Below are 20,120 nucleotides of genomic sequence, written 5' to 3'. Positions count from 1 at the left end.
AATTCAGGAAGACACTGAAATTTCTTGAAATCTGTGTTTGAATTTCAGCTTCAGCATAAAACAATTCTTCACATACACATACACATACACACAAAATCTCGTTTGTGCATGCGAAAACACTTAGCAATTATTTGTGGAAAATATGTAAGATTTACTTTCCAAAGGATCAGATTTCTCTGTATGTAAAATATACCATCTCAGGTTCTGCATTACACAGATATTTACTGAAAATTTAATGAGATGAAGACTTGGCTACAGCCAGCCTTCAAGGATATCAGCTTGGTGATTCTGGAAAAGTGTCCCAGGCAGGTAGGATAACAAAGGATCTCCTGGGTCAACTTCTTGGTGCTTTTGTGGTAGGTGCTTCCTCCAGAAAATTCATGCAACAGCCACTCCTTTCATTGTCAGTCCACAAAATAAAGAGCATTTCATGCTCTATAGTAAGCACAAGAACAAGGAATACAGATAATATCATAGGTCTAGCATGACTGAATTTAAAACAAGCAAAACTAAATTATAGTGATAAGGTCAAAGCTAAGAATATGCAGTAAGGGGACAATTTCTATCATGCCCTTGGTTTAAGCCTGGATTTTTCTAAAGTATGGTAAGTTCCTGAAGATTTTGGGGAGTACATTATTTGATCAAAGAATGTGAATCATATCATCTTGCCGCAAATTTCGGCTTGAATAATTAAAACACAGAGGATGTTATTAATGTGCGTGTATTGAAACCAAAAATTAATCAAATTAACTTAGATATATATCTTAATTTCTTAATCTAATAGTCATCCTTTGGTTTGCAGTAAACCTTGAGCACTGTGCTATCCCTTGACTGACCACATGGAAAAGTGAGATATATAGAAAATGTCTGGTGCTAGAGAGTAGAAAGCCAAAAGGGCACGGACAAGTCAAACACTGCAGCTCTCAGAGCAAACTCTCTTTGTGTTGTAACGTACAGTGCAAATATATTGTCAAGAGGAAGTAAAGGGACATGTTGCCAGCCTTGGTCTTCTGCACAGCTTTGACCTCTGAATGATAATCTTTCATGTGAATTGCAAACTTCTCTGTCCTTCACTTTAAATGAGAGTAAATTAAATTAGTTTAGTCTAAGAAATAAAATCCAGAATTGTAAAAGAGAACTAGTAATGAGTTAAAAGCAGATTTTATCAAAGTTTATACTGATAACCTTTATTTTGAAAGTGCATACCACTTACATAAGTTGAAGTGAAATTTATATGTGTAATTAGTAATGTTCAGTAAGTCTCAAAGTGCATGGAGATGCTTTAAAGTATCTCCCCACTTGCTGGTTATCATGGCTATATGATACTATTACCCTCTCTATATTTCCCTGCAATTCTTGCTTCTCAATTTTCTGCAATCAGCAAGATCTATTCCTTTGACTCTCAGCAGGTCTCCTTTCTGTCTTCCAGTATCTGTGAGATCTGAGTCCTTATCATGCTGCACCTAAGTATCCTGCTGCCTCTCAGATTTCCTGCATAAAACTTGTGGAGCCTTATCTGATGCTTTTGGATGTTTATTTGGAATTTATGGATTGGTGATGTTTCCCAAATAAAATCTCCAGGGAAAACTAATAATATTAAATATCCCTCAAGCATTCTATCCCAACTTTATTAGAATCTGGTGCTAAGTCTAGTCTGGTGCTTAAGTCTAACTTAAAACTGTGCTTTGCAGTATCAAAGAACAATTCTCCCATCCTTGCAAGTGTTCAAGGCCAGGCTGGATGGGGCTTTGAGCAACATGGTCTAGTGGAATGTGTCCCTGCCCATGGCAGGGAGTTGGAAATAGATGATCTATGAGGTGCTTTCTAACCCAAACAATTATATGAGTATATGAACTGGCAGAGAATGGATTATTATTTTGAAGCAGTTTTTCTTAATTAATTTGAAAACTATCCAGAGTTGTTCTTCATTTAGAGCCACAAATACAAAGAATCATATTCCCAGTAATGCCATGTAGTTGTATACCTAGAATTCTACATCTTTAAAAACTCAAAGGGAAGGGTGCTGATGGATTTCTGCATCAGCAGATAAACAAAAGAAAAATCTGTGGTCTTATTAGGAAAGAAACCGAACATTTTTTTCATGAGACCAAATTAAAATTAAGTATAACGTAAAGCAACTATTCTACACATTTATGATCTTTTTAATTCTAAAAAATATTTTGTCTCATTCCCAATATGAAAGCATCAGTTTCCTCAGAAATCCAACCTCATTTGGAGCTAGAATACTTACTCTGAAGATGGGTAAATCCAGTTAAAAAAAAATAATAGTTTTTCCATCTTCTGAACCATGGTAATACCTTTTATTTAACCCATAGAGAACTTCTTTTTTGGCTTTCTCAAGTCATTGTGAGATAATGGGTACTTGTGAGATAGTGGGAAAGATTATCGTGGTAACACTGAAGGCCATTATCTCACATTATCTAACAAATGCCATAACTTGAGGAAGTGAACAACGAAGCTCTCTAAAGAATCTCACAGCTGTGGTTAATGTGAAGCCAAACAGTTACACTGGATCAAAGAATGCACAGTTTCCTTTACCCTGTGCTGACTTATCCATGTTTCTGAACTTCAGATTTCCCTAAATGCTTTAGACCTGCAGTGGCAAGAGGAACAGCATTTTTCCAAGCTTGAATGGCACAGAATTAGCATCAGTTAAGACCATGTCAAGCATTAGTGTTAAAAATAGCAAGATACGGGTCTATTGATTCTGCTGGTATAAGAATTCATCTCTCAGTGGAGCAGTCAAAAAAAGAAGAGTTGTTGCAATTTATTTACTTTCCTTTGTAGTGGTGTCATTTTTGGTATATAATAGTATTTTTGGACTGTGGGCTTTTTCAAGATTGTGTTACTTGGTAAAAGGAGTGCTCCTAGAGCACGGTTTGATCACTGCAGAAAGTCTTACACAACTTGCTGTTGTCTTCCAGAGCTTGATATACTATGCCCTCAGTCATCAGTGTTATTTTGGGGTTATGTTACAGTGGCATACCTCGTTTCTAGGTGGGATTGGTGTTCTTTTATATTGGTCATTACACAAGTGTATGAGGTGTTTCACATCAAATTGAAGAAGAATGTCAAACCAAGAATTTTTTCCAGGCCAGTCTGCCACTCTATAAAGCTCTGCTGTCTTTCTTGGTTTGTTTGGGGAGTTTGTGTGTGTCAGTCTGTTTTCTACCAATCTTATTTTATTTTCAACAGGAATTAATTTAAAGACCTCTTTCATATTTGACACTTAACAGCTGTCAGGTGATGCAAAAATTCTGTAGTGATCTGCTCTGGATTCACTGCAATAGAGGCCATGACTGTATACCATTACAGCTTTCATGAATAATTGATTACTCTAAGGACAAGCTCTGATTCTTTATTTATCAAATAACCCTTTGCCAACAGACTAGAAAATAGTGAATCATGGAGACATGTGCAGGGAGAAATATGGAATCTTTTTCATGACATACACAGATTATGCTCTGTGAATACTGATTATCAGAATTAGTCAAAATATGTGATTTTTTAACAATTTAAAGATAAATATCAGTGGCTTAACCAAATTGCTGCAAACCTATTACCAGATTTTTAAAGTATCTATCAAATGTTCTAGTGAAAAAGAAATAAGAAGCATTTTGTTCAATGAATTTGAAGAAGGTGATTTCAATCCTCCAAGTAAAAAACTACCTCGAGTAGTTTTTGTGAAGTTCTCTGCCAAAATAGCATACATTGTTTTCAATAGGGAACCTGACTTGCAGATTCTACCAGATCAGTGTTCTAGTAGAAGTTAGCTCAGAATAATCCTTTTCATAAAGGTCCAAATTCATCCTTAAAGCACAGTTTATACAAAATAGTTTCCTCCAAAATGACCGTGAAGATAATCTTTGGAAGATTTTTATCTTTCATAAGTTGTGTAGATGTTGTTTCAAGGAAGAGATTAATTTATTGGTTCATGGGATATTATTATTATTTGATAACACTGAGGTATTGTGTGCTATTCTGAAATTATATGTACATAATATTATTTCAAATTTTCATTAACGTTTTCTTGGTAATTTTATTTTAAATGTTCTTGTTTTGTTTATTGAGCTAGCTTTTCTGTGATATAAAAATCACAAATTGATGTTTGGATAGGAAAACCTGTTCAGCATTTACAGCTCATACGTTTCTTCAGTAAAGGGAAAGATAAAATTGAACTAAAGATATGTGTTTCAAGAAAGTCAATGACGTTTTTCTTTGTTTCCTTCTGCATAACCTCTTTGTATAACTACATAAAAAAAATATTCACGTTTAAAGAAAAATAGTAGTTTTCTGTTAGATCATGGTATGGAATGATGCAGAATCTGTTTTGAGATTTTAGATAACATAGCACACAGTGGAACAGCAAAAGCTTTTTACTTTTCTTCTTCTCTCTTCACAGATGGACCCAATTCAAAAAGCTGTAATAAATCATACATTTGGAGTTCCTCTTCCTCATCGAAGAAAGCAAATCATATCATGCAACATTTGCCAGCTGAGATTCAATTCTGATGTAAGTTGATCATTTTGTATCAGATTAGAAATATGTACTTATCTTCTAGGATGTGCCATAATTTTCAGAAATTGAGCCTAAATGAAACATTGTGATTTCAGTTTGTCGCTCAGCAGATGAAAAGGCTGTAGGCTGCTTCAAATAAACACAATGGCTTGGTAGTGTTTATACACCCAGCCAGATTTTCCCTGCCAATATATCCCTGTAAGCTCATCAACTTCAGTTGTGCTGCACTGAGTGTAAATAGGAAAAATTGACTGATCCATTACTGCTAATAAAGCTGGTATATTTGCTGGATCCTAATTCTTCTACCAGTCCTGGTTATGTATCCCTTCAGTTGGCTCCTACCTTGCATCCTGTCACTTCTCCAGCAACAAAGCAGAACGAGCTGAACTGGAGATGCTCTCTAATACACCAAGGAAGGAAACCTGTCTCCCATAATTACCCAAGGGAGATGTGCTATGGTGCTCCTTGCCAACTAATACCTGTTGTGTCACAGAAAAGCCTCTTAGGTTTTAGCCTTTCTATTTCTTTCTCAGAATCACTGTGGTATGCAGACCAAACCTGACATAGTAAAGTGATTTTTTTTCTGCTATTCTAGGCTCTTCAGGAAGTTTCTTCTCATGGACATTGATAGTGGGAACTAATCTTCCCCTGTCTTTAGTTCACTACATAATTTAAATATGGAAGTTTCTTCTGCCAGTATAAAAATGTTTTGACTTAGAATGAGGTCAAACCCAAAAGTGTCCACAAGGTTCCTTTCTAATTCTAGTCATAGGAAGAAGTAAAATACTTCTCGTACTCCTGCCTCTTACAAGGCAGCTATTTACATACAGTTTGTACTATTTTTAGTTTATTGATTATTTATCAAAACCATGAGCTTGTCAAAAACTTAAATTGAACCTTGAAGACTAATTTTAGGGATTTCCCATCTGGGAGTGAAAATATTGTATTTCTTTTCATTCCCCTCAGCTTTTTATCCCTCGGAAATAATTTCAAAAATATCTTAGTCACAGTTTCTGGACCAGACAGCATCACATATTTAATTTTACTGATGACTCCAGGTTATTTAGCTCATTTACTGAATGGACACCTTCTCTTATAACACTGATATAATTCTCAAAGAGTGGTGCAAGGAAGGGCAATACACTCTCTGGAACTGTCATGTCCATCACAGATAAAAATAGAAGATTCAAATTAGGCTCTTCCATTTAGAAACCAGATGCCAAAATTAGGACTGTGGATACTGAGTCATTAATGAGGAAGGGATGATGGTGACTTCTGAGCCACAGTAGATCTTACCAACCAAGCAGCCCAATTTATCACTCAAAATTCTCAGCTTTTTCAGCTTTGTCTCAGGTAAAAGCATGTCACACTGAACCAGACACAGTATATAGCTGAAAGAGAGATCAAATACTTCAGTGTTTCATACCAGAGTGAAACACCTCCTTTCAAAGAGGATATACCATTTTTTTGTCTTCAAAAAAGTCTAGACAAAAGATAAGATGAACATATTGGTAAAGTTACTCAGTCCATTAGCAGTTACACGAATTGGATTGCTATGTGGAGTAGAAAATTTTCCAGCTGAGAAGATCTAGGCATTTTCCAGAATAAAATGTTTGAAGTAAAAATCCTTCTACACAGAGACAAACAAAGCATCAGTGGACACTGATAGTTTTTACTCAGAGGACTACTTTGCTCCCATACTGCTCCTTTTCTGCTGCTTTTAGAAAGGTTTCTGAAGAACAGAGAGGGAGGAAGCAGAGGCCATTTTCAGAGCCATCTATAGTGTCCAAAAAACTGGTTTCAGAAGGCATGTGTTAATTTAAGCTGTTCACAGAAAACTCTTGGAAGACTAGCTGATATTTATCTGTCCCTTCACACCTTCAGGTGTTTGAGGCTTGAACTCAAATAGCCAACACTGTTCAGAAGGTTTTTTTAATGCTCCCCTCTCTCTAATAGATCAATATTATCTCTACTGAATGGGGAGACCTTCTTGATGAGTATGTTTCATTTTCCACTTTTAATATTCGCCTAAGTTTTAAAGCAACCACAGTGTTGATTGATCGAGAGATTACGATCCAAAATCCGCCCATTGATTAACCTGGAATGATATCTCTCCCTCTTCTCACTACCACACAGAGGCAATTTGTGGATATTTTTATGATGGTGTCTCCTCATTCCAGTGCTTATAGTTATTACTGCTGAAAATCACAAAGTGCTCTGCTGAGGTGTTCAAGAAATAATTTATATTCAGAGTTCCACTGCAGTTTAGGAATGTTTTTCTGCAAAATGAGGGGAATGGGTAGAGCTATTTCCTCCATTGCTTAGGTAATTTTGAAATTTCCACCCGTGTTTGAAGCAAGAAATGTGGTAAACTAAAGATTTAATATTTGGATTCAAAGAAAAAAAATGCTTTGAAGAAAAAGAGCTGTTGGCTATCATTTTTTGATAACTCTACTATGAATGGCAAGCACACACATTGTAATACTTTCTCCTATTATCATGAAAAAGTTTTCATTTACTCAATATTCCTACCTTTCATTTTCATCATATTTTGTTGAACACAATTTAAATCCATAATAGCAATAAATAACTTTTCTGTCTAGGAACCTAGGCTTTGTGTCTATTCTACCAATATGTCTCTATTTTTAGATTCGGGAGATAGGTTTTATCAGAGAGTAATAAATAGAAATTGCATTTGCCTGCTACACAACAATATTACGAAAATGTTTACAATAAAACTGGTCTGTGGGACTTTTCTTTTTTGCATAGAATACGCAATTTTCTCCTTTTAGATAGAGTTTTCTTTAAGAGCAGCAGAGCTTTTTTTCCTGGTTACATGGTATAAAAATCACATTTAAAAATATGAGAAAAGGCGGTTAAATAGTCTAAAATAATTTAGCTTCTTTGTAAAGGAGTTATCTATAAATCTTCATGACAGCTGTGTTTTTTTTATGTTCATATGTTTTTTTAAAATAAATCTCATACAAGGGAAGAGAGGAATGTGCAAATAACCAAAGCCTCTCCATGTTGAGCAAAACCATTAGAACAGCAAAGGTAGGTTTTGTGGAGTCCATTTTTTTTTTCAGAGAAATCTAGATATATCATTTATACTCACATTGTGCATTCAAACTAGGGTGAAACATTTAAATATATGCTTAGCTGCAAGTGCCCGATGTTGCCACTTAGATGTTGGCAGCTGCTGAGAGCTATTGCACCAGTAAATGCTTGCTTTGTAGCAAACATTAAATCTCTAAGATCTAAAAGTATCTGTAAAATGTGGTCCAGCCTACTTCAGTAGGATATTTCAGGTGCCTATAGGTAGCTGTAGGAATAATTTTCTGCTTATGGCCTGGAAAAAAAAAGAAAAAAAAAATCTCTTACTGAATCTTCCTGCCTTGACTATGTCATCTTCTTTTGCCCGTGAGATTATTTAATGAAGTTATATAGTTATCAGTATCTGTCAACAAGGTCAATTTTTTGCAAAGGGATTACCTTTTTCTTCCCACTCATTTAACGAGATGGCTGAGTGATGACCCAGTTTGCCTTTATAGAAAGGTTGGGCAGCATTTTGATCTCTACCCAGGACTTAAATTGCATTATGATACACTTTAAAAAATATTTGCAATTATATGAGCCAGAAATTATTGTTTGACTTAAATAGCAACAGTAGTAATATTTCCCTGCAAATCAGGGATGCTCATCAGTCTTTATTTGTTGTTTTTTACCTTATTTTTCTCCATCTCTATGAAACAAAGGTATCACCAAATTGACATAGTGTTCCACTGTATGAATTTATCTGGATTCAGAAGATAAAACAATAAAAGATAAAACAACTTCCATTAAAAAAACAGTGAAGGATATTTTGAGGATAAGGATGCAATATAACTCTGCAGTATTTTATTATGGTTCTAACTTTTGCTGGGAAAGAAGCAGGACCAGAGGACTAATGTCCTATTTAGGCTATGCTTGATATCTAGAACAAAAGATTAATGTATCAACTTGTAAGGGCCTAGGGTATAATAAGGTGATAATAAACAGTCAACATGAATTTGTCAAGAACAAATCATGTCAAATGAATCTAATTTTTTCCTTTGACAGGGTAATTGGCCAAATGGATAATAGGGAATAAAATAGATGTGACATATTTTGGCTGTAAGAAGGGTTTGTACAGTCCTATGTGGCAGTCATGTAAAGGAAGTAGGGGAATACACTCCAGGTGAAATTATTAAAAGTTGGTTGCACAACAGAATGAAGAGCTGCAGTGAGAGTAGCTCCTGATGGTTTCCTGTCAAAACAAAAGGTCACAACAAGTCAGGATCTGAAAGAGTCTCTTCCATGCTTACTGCTACTCTAATTTTTCATTAGCAATGTGCCTGACAGGACAGTGTACGCATGCCAGTTTTGTGGATGACATCTAGATGAAGGGTGGCAGGCTCTTGATGGATGGTGGTAAATTCCAGATCTTAGTCCAAAATTATCTTCAGTTGGAGAAAACAGCCTGGAATTCTGACATGTGCAGTAAATAAAAGCATGAACTATTGTGCTTAGACTGGAAAAAGTAAATGCACAAGTACTAAAATGAGTAAATGTCAGGTTTAATGGGATTATGAATCATAATCCAAATATGATGGCTAATGCAGAAAAAATAAAAACTTGCCTAACTAATTCTATGATAATTTTTTTCCTCCAAATATGAGATTTATCAATAAGTAAGTATTCCACAGCAAATATTCAAGAGCAGCCCTACAAGAAAGACTAGGGGTGCTTGTGGATGAGGAGCTGGACATGACCCAACAATATGCACCTGCAGCCCAGAAAGCCAAATAGGTCATGATCTGCATCCAAAGCAGTGTGGGCAGCCGGTCAGGAGAGGGGATTCTCCTCTGCTCCACTCTTGTGAGACTCCACCTTGACCACTGCATCCAGCTCTGGGGGATCCTCAGCACAGGAAAGACATGGACCTGTTGGAGCATGTCCAGAGAAGGGAAACCAAGATGTTTAATGGGCTTGAACACCTCTCCTGTGAGGGAAAGCTGAGAGAGCTGGAGTTGTTCAGCCTGGAGAAGGGAATGCAGCAGGGATCACTATCACTGTTGCCTTTCAGAAGTTAGAGAAAAGATGGGAGCAAACTTTTGGACAAGAGGTAATAGGTTAAAACTGAAGGAGGGTCAATTGGATCAGACATAAGAAATACGTTTATTAAAATGGGGGTTATTCCAGAACACTGGAATGGGTTTCCCAAAGAGGTGAATGCCCCATCCCTGGAAATATCCAAGGTCAGGTTGAACTGACCTCTGTGCAGCCTGATCTAGTTCAAGGTATTCCTGCTTCTTGCAGAGGTGCTAAACTTGATGACCTTTAAAAGGTCACTTTCAACTCAAATTATTTCATGATTCTATGAGTCGAAATTGGCAATGCCTCAGGTGAAGAATTACTTATAACAGTGGTCATCACACTCCAATGAAAGCATAATTAGTTGGAGCGTTTAGAACACATCCACTAATATGACAAGACATGAAAAAAATTCACTCGGCTAGGGAGAGTAGAAAGAACTGCATAGATGTACAGCAAAAAAGGCTGGGGAAATATAATTGGCAAAGGGAGTTAATAAGAGTTTAGTGACCAAATGATCTTTGTGTTCCTTGGTTTTGATAGATAAATAAATTTGACTAATTCTTCAGATTAATTTGATTTAAGAGATTTTTTGTTGGACTGCTTCGTGAAACAATTTTAACTGTAATGGTAGTGCAGTTCTGGAAGGAAATGTACAGACAGTTGAGTGGTGCCTGTTGACAGAGAGTATTCACAAATTAGGCACCTGTTACTGAGGCTGGACAAGAGATGGTGAATGTAATCCCACATCCAAGAGATTATATGACAACTTGCTTGACTAATTTACAAATCTCTCTCTGTAGTTTGGAAGATATAATAGGGATTTCTTCATCAATGGCCATTTACGGTCACACTTGGCCTGTGGTCTCTGTTTTACAAAGAGAGGGGAACTTTAAAATATTGGTCCATTAAGAACCAGGAAAGCCTGGTACAGTTAAATACTAGAAATAATTTAGCATTTTACCCTTCTGATTTGAAATCTGTTGTTGGTCAATTTGCTTAAATGGTATTTGAAGCAATCAGTGCTATTTGCTTCAATCACTGTTCTGTTTGTGGCTATAAACACAGGGTCTTATTCTTTGCATGTTTGGTTGTACATGCAAATGTACAACAATTCTGGGTTAGATTCAGATTTACAATTAAGCTGGAAATTTAGAATCCTGGTTTGGTATAAACCAAATAATTTCTGCATGAATTGCAGCGCTCAGCTTTTTTAAGCAAAGTCACTTTTGGCAGGCATTATTAGCCATCAAGCACATTGATTGATTGATTGATTATCTTGGGGCATTTTATTTTTTTTCTTTCCAAAACCAATGTGCCTGTGTTATATGAATTCATCAGCCTGGTTCTTAAAGGAAGATTCTTTTGTGTAAATATTTGTAGAAGCTCAGGATCCCCTTAAAATCAGTATTACTATATAACGGCATTGTATTGATTGCAGCAGTTGTACCTGAACAAACACAAAACTTCATCCAGATTAAACTTATTCTCATATATATATATATATAAAATTTATATATTTCTGTAACTGTCTCTCTATATATGCTATTTCTTTCTAATAATGAACCATCTTTCCTGTACTATGGAGTTATAGTAAGGAGGAACAAATACTGATTCCAGTTACAGAATTGCACATGATATTTATTTGAGATCAGAATATGAGTCAGAATGGAAATACACTCAAAGTGGATAGTTTTCCAGAGGTATTGGTCTGTGGTAGTCACTGTAAAAAGTAGCAAGTAATCACAGAAAATGATTACTGTGGAGATTTCTATGGGATATCTGGCATTTGCATCAATACTATGTAGAAACCATAAAGAATTGCTAACAAAGTATTTAATTACTTGATTTTTGGGCATTCTAATAGTCTAATCAAATAGCACTGAATATTTTGCATTTCAATTGCTTACATGAAGAATTTTGCAAGCAATCTGGTATATCCTCTGCCTAATATGATATTCAGTGGAGTCTGTTTTTATTGGCTTAGCCTGCATATTTTAGAAGAATTACCTCCTCTTTCCCAGACTACAGTTTTAAAGATGGTAATATCAATTTCAGTCAGATCCTGTGCAACTCTGGTCTTTCCCATACTATAGCATTCAAACTTTTTTATTATTTTTATTTTCCTTTTTTAGTATTAATTTTGAAACAAAATCATACTTATTTGCTTATATATAAACTTTTTAATGTATGGAATAAATAACTTAATTTCTAGATTATGAAATCCAGAATAATCTGAATTTAAGAGTAGCAATAAATTTTCACATAACCTCCAGTTCCTTAAATCCTTTCTAAAATGCTTAGGTAGAAGGTATAAATAATTTTCTTTTGTTGTATAAAGTACCTTTCCCATAATTTTCAGTTTCTGTACAGTAATTTTATGTATCGATACAACATAGAAGCAGAAATTATTCATGTCTGACAGAGTACCTCGTTTAGCTTTGAAGTACTTTTGATATTTGAACTCCAGGGTACTTTTGGACTACTTCTGGTGTTGAACTGAGTCCTCTGACTGATATCATAAGGTTGTGACTATTTCTTCGTCTCTTAAGCACTGGCAGAAATCTAAATATTCTGCATGACCTTCAGTAACTGCTGTGAGTGGTCTCTGTGTGGCCTGCAAGCTGTGCAGTTTGCTAGAGAAACTCTTGATAATCCTTGTCCTTATCTCCTCTCCTTTAATGAAAGTAACCTATTTTGTCTAGAAAATCTATACTGTCCTAGAACATATAGCAGCCTGGGGGTATCAGGCCCACAGGGACATTGCCTCAGGTCAAGAAAGCAGTAGAGTAGAAGAAGGTTTTAAGTGACTGAACTTTAAGAAAATTCTTAATGTCAGCTGCTTTCTTAGGTGGTTGCTGGTGGGGACACATGGAGTGCCTTCGTGTCCACTGCATTCGTGTTACAAGAATTACACTTTCCTCTCAAAATTCACTCTCTAGCCACATTCAGCAGTGGTAGTAGAAGGAGGAGTGGCTTAATGAAGCTCTGGAACAGGTTCTCAAGGGAAGCAGTTGGGTCACTATCCTTTAAGGTAAAGATGGGTAGAAGTTGTACTTAGGGACTTGGCAATGCTGTTTTAACAATTAGCCTTGACAATCTCAAAGGTCTTTTCTAATCTAAACTATTCTATATATCCAGGAGAAAGGAAAATCTACTGCTTTCAGCTACCTGGTCCCTGAAAAAGCAGGGTGGAAGAGAAATGTCTAATGTCTATGTCAGCTGAATATCAGAGTCACTGTAGAAAGAGATTAAAACATTCAGCTGATCATCAGGTTTTGCTGTGTAGGATTTACATTATGTCAAACTAAAACTTTTTTTTGTTTTCATTTGACAGCTCTCGCTAGCTCTTGCTTCCTACCTCTGTTCATCCTATTAGGTTATTTCATTTTCAAAGCTCTCACTTATTTTGATAAAACAAGTCAATTGTGCAGAAGGTTTGACATCTCTTTTAAATTACTAGAGTTTGCCAGAAATGATACGTGAATAGGCAATTGCTCTCTCTGATAGTGCCGTTTATAAATTGCAAAAGATTAATGGCTGGTATTCTGACTGTGGAATATGAAGACAAATTAGTTGAAAAGGTTTTTTGCTTGTGGCACTGAAGAGAACAGTTGCAGTATTTGTCCTTTTGGGGCCAACTTTTAACTTTAGGTGTGCGTGGATCTCAGAACTGCTAAGAGCTGAAGGAAAGGCAGAGGTGATAGCAGTTAATAAGACAGAAAGTCTGAAATAAAAGCAACCTCCTTTCACATCTGTATGTGTTACTGTCAGAAATTTCCTTTCTCTCAGAAATGATTAAATTAATATGTAAGAATGTATCAGAAAACATTATACTGGGAGGCAGCATGCAGGCCTAAATGGTCTCATAGGTCCTAGATCTTCCAAAATCTGCTGTCAGTGGATTATCTGTTACTCACTGAGATGTCTTCCAGGCAAGTTACAAATGTGTTTCCAGTTGTTTTAATGGATTTCGTCCTGTAACTACGTTCTTTGAGTTACAACAGAGTCAGAAAGACTTTTTGCCTTGAGGAGGATAGAGGAATATATGAATGAAATTAAAATGCTACAGCTGGGCAGGTAGAGGCTAACCAGAGCTTCTTTGAAGTTTTTGGCTGGAATTGGGAAAGAAGACAGTGTTTAGTATTGTACATTGAAAACTGTACATGGAAAAATACCATTTTACACATGAGGGAATTAGTGTAGACAGGGGAAAAGACAGTATAAAAGAGGGGAAAGGAAGTCTCTCTTCTGGTTCCGTATTGTGACATTCATGGAAAAATCTGCCTGTTTAAGCTGCAAAGAGAGAAATCTCTTCACTTTTTGCCCTACACTTAGATGTGTTTGAGGCAGTTTTTTTCTGTCAACTTCTTCTGTTAACATGAAAAGTCAGTCAACTCTAACAAGAAATTGAAATTTAAGAATAATTGTGCTGGGGAGTTTTTACTGAAACCACTTTCCATAAGCAAGTCCTCACTTCAAAGGAAAGAAAAATTTAAACTCTTTGTTGTGTGAGCTTCGTCTATCTTTTATTTTTTTAGTCTGTTTTAAGTTCTTACTTTCACATTTATTTTTAAAAATAAGAATTTATATAGCAGGGAGTCTGAGATTCTGGATTATTAATAGTAGGTGCAGATAGCAGATTTCACTGTAAAAGTGGCAAAATATTTTCTCTTCCAGTTAGCAAGCAGTGACTCCTGGTTCACTTTCTCAGGCACCAATAAGGACATAAAAAAAACCCCAAAGATAAACAGACAGGGGTATATCCCAGTCTAGGATACAGAAAAAGTGAAGAAAATGTGCAGCAAATTGTATTTTTCATCAATTCCCCCTCCCCCCCCCCAATAATCTCTTCTAAAAATGCATTAAGAGTAAAGTAGTGTTTTAGTAGTGCGTATACTTGGCTTTGGTTGATGATACTCTCGTCCAACACCCATAAAATCTTTCCAAGTAATGTTACACAGACTCTGGACACCTTTTTTTTTTTTTTCTCATTTTGGTCGGTAAATTTGCGCTCTCATAGGTACCTGTAATATATTCTTCTCCACTGTGTCTGTGCAGCCTCTTCTGGGAGCAAATATGTTTCCTTTTGAAAGAGTTGCTATTAAACACAACTGCCCCGATGAAAACAAACTCCACTTCAGAACCTCCAGTCCTGACTTTTTCATCTCCCAAGTTCTTTTATCACTTCTCTCATGTCTTTTGCAGTCTCTGGAGATTTTGCTATTCTGTGTACTTACTTACATCACAGCTAACAGCTGGAAACCTTATCCTCTGAAGGAATGGAATTGCAACCCAATACCTCCTTTTAAAAGCTTTCTATTGGAAGAAAAAACCACACATTTGAACTATACTTTTGAGGGCATATTGCCTACACCTGTGCAGCTTTCTTTTCAGCTCAATTGAAAGTGAAGTCTTTCAAGGTTTTAAATGGTTAAAAGGGGCTGACTTCTTTTCAGCAAAGAATTCAATATGGCACTTACACCTAACTCCCCCACAGACTTTAAAATCTGAATTATGATTTCAAATCATGTATTTAAACTGAGGTAATGGTCTACTGGTAGACCATATAGGTACTTGCATATATATATAATTGTTTGATGAGGTGACCTCAAAGTATGATTTTAAAAATAGATTTAGTTCTGTTTTGTATTTAGATAGGTCTCATTGTGTTGTGGTGGGATAACTTTAGATACAAATGCATAGCAAATGTACTGAATTAATTTATGTTAGCAATTTTTAGATGGGTATAAATGTTTCTTTTTATCCCTTAGAAAGGTGATTTTATAAGGTAGTCTCTGAACAGGTTTTATCCTTTCCCCAGCATAGCCTATTTTCTCTGCATCAGCGGACTTGTCATGATAATCAACTTTTTTGTCCCAACCATCAATCACTCCTGATTACAGCTGGGGAGAAGTTCTGTTCTGTTGATCAGCCCATCAGTGCACATAATGTTACACCTGGAGACAAGTGAAAATCATCCCTTGGTGGGAGAATCACTTGCCTTCAAGCCTTTTGTCTGAAGTATTTTAATTTACATTTAGAGTATTGAAATTGTCAGTGCTTGCTTTGATTTTTTTATTTTTTGACAAAAATAAGAAGTTCAGTTGATCTTTCCCTCCATGATAAAAGAATGCTTTTCTATTTCTAATATCTTATGTTCTTTTTCACTTTACTGTACAAATATTGCAATAATTATAACAATGTAAATTAAAAATAGAATTGTTATGTGGTACTCTATTAGTAGAAATTTAAAATTCTTATATGCTAGCTCAGAATTTTTGAAAAAGCATTTTTGTTGGCTTTTAATTAGTTATCTTGTTTGGGTAATATCAGTATTCAATTTATCTGAAGGTTGTATAGCAAATTTCATAGCAATTAACTAATTAAAATCCAAAGGCATAATTCCTTTATTTAATGAATTCTTCTTATATTGTGGTCATTACTGAATAATTTTTTTTCCTTGTAATAAAGGTGGTTTCCAGATGTCACAAGAAAGATGAAATTTCAGCTTGAGGAAGCACCTTATGTTTTGCTAGTAATTAAATATGACTTTTAATTAGCTATCAGAATGACCAGATATAGTTTAATTGTACCATTCTTTTTTTCATCTATGGTCACTTTTTTATTTTAGATATCTTCTTTAAATAATCATTGTCACAAGTTAATCCTATCACGTGTCAAAAAAAAACCAACATATAAGACAACTATAAAGCTGATACTTCAAGGATTACGGGATGAAGTGTAAATGAAGAAGAAAGAATGTGACAGGGTGGGGTGATAAAGATTTGATTAGCAATCATGTTTTTACATAAAAAGCTTAATTAGCAATAGCTCATTTTCCTATTCCTGATGGTCATTTTCAGGACAGTGATATATTGCTTTTTTGCTGTGAGCCATGCCACCCAATAGAAGGTGTTATGTTTTCATTAGCTGCAGACACTTCAGCATTATTATCTCTCACCTCAGTCTACACACCAATACAAAACATGTCTAAATCTTGTAATTCAATAAGCCAATTGTATATGCAGTAGCTTTAAAACTATGGGATATTTACTCAGATGTTTTGGGGTTTTTGTAAATTGATGATAAAAGCACTAAATTGCAAATCAAGTAATCACTGAGCCTCGGTCCTTATATTCTGTCTGCTTGAATACCTTGTTTGCCAAATATGGAATTTCATCACTTGCATAGAAGTTGTTCTTCCAACATGACAATCTGTTTATTTTTATATTTTAGTAATTAATCTGAGCATATGGCATAATTTTGATTTTACAGATACATCCATCTACGTTACCTTTTCAAAGACTCTTATCATTTGTTATAATGACAGGACAGAAAATTATTTTTTTGTTATTGAATAGAAATTTTTAATGGGTTTTCAGTAATACAATTCTAGCCAAATAGCCCATCACAAGTCACCTGTCATTCTTCAATTTATTCTCTAGCATGTTTTTCATACCAGAGCCATATGTAAGGATAAACGGTTGTAATAAAATAGATTTCTAATGTAAACACATTGCGAGAAGCAGCAATAAATGAGTAAGAATGTCTGAAGATGTCAGAAAACATTTCCAAGTATATGGAAATAATAACATTTAGAACACTGGGAGAATGAAGATTTTTTTTTTATGCATTTTACAGTAATTTCTTTTGTGTAATTCTCAAGGGCAAGGATTTTTTTATTCCAAAATGATTTAACATGCCTAATCTGTATCTCTTCAGTGTGTGACAAGGCTGTAAGAATGAAACCTCCTTCACAGGAGCTAAGAAAATGCACATCATGTATATGTAAATATGGTCCAGAAGTATTTTGGCTGTTCTTCTAGAGTCTGAGCTCCATGTCCTGATTGGTGACAGGCCTTACAAGCATGGTAAACCAGCGAGGCATAAGACATAGGGAGAAGCCTGGGATATTTGTAGGCTTATTAGTTTCTCCTGTGCTAAATTAGTGCTGTTGGGAGTGGTGCTGCCACCAAAAAAAAAAAAAAAAAAAAAAAAGGCACACATTCAGAAGAAGAAAGCAGCAGATGCAGTGGCATTCAGCAGTAGGGATCATGTCCTCATGAAAAGGGACTGCAGTGAGAAAACAAAGGTCCTGGTCCAGACACTGAGGTGTGTTGTTCTAAGGTATGCAAGAGTGAGAAGGAGCTATATAGGAGAAGAAACAAATGAACAGTATTGAGTAATGGGTGCAATGATGCAGAGTAGGAGATCAATATGTGGAAAAAAAAGGAGACTCTGAGTTTGTCATAGTTAATGATTTATTTTGGGATAAAGTGACAGAAATGGGTGATTTGAGAAATTGAAAGTTTCAGGTGACAAAGTAAACAATAGGAGAACAATTAGAGCCATCCAGGAGCTATTAATGCCAAATGATCATAAAGCTATTGGTTGAAACCCAAGAAAAAGTTATTCCAAAGAAAGTATGTCCAAGTCCAGAGAGCAGAAAGTCTTGAAGACAGAATCTTGAAATACATGACCCTGTCCAGTGCAAGTCTTTTTCTTTTTTTTTTTGAACTGGGAGGAGGTTTTTCATCCCAACATTCATCAGCTGGGGTTACTTAGGATTCAGATATTCTCCAAAGTCAGCCTTAATTAATATTTTTGTTTTTTACTCGCTCACATAAACTATACAAAAGTTAAAGTGGTTGAATTCTATCAGCCTTTTTCTGGTAGTTGCAGTAAGAAACAAGAGAAGCAGTTCTAGGACAGCTTAAATGGGCAACTGATTTAAATCTGGATTTTCAAAATTAGCAACGATTGTACATCATCTTTCTCAGAAGGTCTACTTGTATCCAAAAGATGTCAATTTCTGTATTCCCTGAATAGGAAAGTGAAGGCCAAAAAATATTTGCCTTCCTTCCCCCCACCCCTACTGACGTCCTCATGATGGCAATTTGTTATGGCTGCTCCTGACATGAATTGTAAGAGATTGAGTCTCAGTGAGGAGGTATAAAAACTTAGAGTAGTTGGACTACGAATTTTAATTCAAGTATTGAAACTGATTGTTGCAGTCATAATAATCTGTGTGTTTTGCAGGCATGATTCCTTTTTTCTGTAAAAAAGGTCCCACCAATTCTAAATATGCATTTTTAATTGAGTATGTATAGTCACAGCAAACTGAGGGGGTTTTGAACTCGGCCATGAAGCAGGATTTTCCTTGGCTGAGTGGGTAACAGCAGCTCATTTCATTTCAGTATGTTGTTAATAGAAGATGAATTACATTCAGGACAAGGCAGGGGCTCCTGGTGTTTCAATGCAAGCTGTTTTGGTGTGTGCAAAGATGCATTTTCAACCTGATAAGTGATGATAACTTGTAACTGGTGAGTGATGGGTTGGCCCTTGAGGACCTTTGGCTGGTGAGAAGCATAATTCACTTTTATCAGCACCAAAGGATAAATAAACAGGATGATGATTTTATCATTAGCATCAAGTCATTTTCTGAAATTCTTGCACTGTAAATAACCACATATTCAGACATATTATCATAGAATCCTAGAATCATTAAGGCTGGAAAACACCTCAAAGACCATCAAGTCCAACTAAACAATGTCCCCAAATGCCACATCTGCACATTTTCTGCAAAAATAATGTTTAAATTCTGTTGCTGCCTCTGTGGTAATATGCAGGACCAATTATGTCTGTCTAATCAGACAAAGGAGGTAGAGGGTCTCTCCTGTAAAATATAGGGAGGGTTATCCCCATATTTCTGAACTTGTAGAAGTCATAGACCTGTTTGACTTACTGAAAGATGTTTGCACATGACTGATTAAACACTTTGGCTATAGAGTTAATCCATAAAAAGCAGGTAACTGCTTGTCCTCCTACCATATTTGGGCTAGTCAACACTTTGGCTTAGCCTGAAAGATCCCAATTTTATTCCTGGCCAGTTTTCTGCCTAAAGCAACCTGCTAGATTTATCTTCTGTAAGCCTGAAGGTGCTAATGCATCTTAAACCACTCAGCTGGAAGTAATATCTAGTTTGTATTTGAAATGCAAAACACAAAAAGGAAGCCTACAGAGTGTAAAAAAGGACAAGTAGCCTGCTAGGAATACAGAAAGATTGGGATACTGGTGGATGAGGAGCTCAGCATGACCCATTGATGTGCACTTGTAGCCTAGGTGGACAACTGAATCCTGGGCTGCATCAAAAGCAGGGTGGAGGTTCTGCCCCTCTGTCCCCTCTGTCCCTCCTGGAGTGCTGTGTCCTGCGCTGGAAGCCCCAGCAGGACAAGGACATGGACTTGCTGAAGTGAATGAGTCCAAAGGAGGGCCATGAAAGTGATCAGAGGGCTGCAGCACCTCTCCTATGAAGACAGGCTGGGAGAGTTAAGGCTGTTCAGTCTGGAGAAGAGAAGGTTCTGGAAGGACCTTACTGCAGTCTTCCAGTGCCTAAAGAGGGCCTACAAGAGAGTTGGAAAGGGATTATTTACAAGGGCATGTAGTGACAGGACTAGGAAGGGTG

General features: G+C 36.1%; 1 protein-coding gene across 4 annotated transcripts in view; it reads left to right on the top strand.

The window, feature by feature from the left end:
- ZNF385D (zinc finger protein 385D) overlaps positions 1-20,120 on the top strand; it is a 416,559-nt gene that overhangs the window by 314,786 nt on the left and 81,653 nt on the right. For all 4 annotated transcript variants that reach the window (XM_066555234.1, XM_066555244.1, XM_066555263.1 and 1 more), the window contains one exon: positions 4,424-4,534. In XM_066555234.1, coding sequence (XP_066411331.1) covers positions 4,424-4,534 — 111 coding nt within the window. The remainder of the gene's footprint in view (positions 1-4,423; positions 4,535-20,120) is intronic.

Source organism: Molothrus aeneus, chromosome 1, assembly GCF_037042795.1.
Source record: "Molothrus aeneus isolate 106 chromosome 1, BPBGC_Maene_1.0, whole genome shotgun sequence".
Taxonomy (NCBI): Eukaryota; Metazoa; Chordata; class Aves; order Passeriformes; family Icteridae; genus Molothrus; species Molothrus aeneus.
This window is presented reverse-complemented; position numbering and strand designations above follow the sequence as displayed.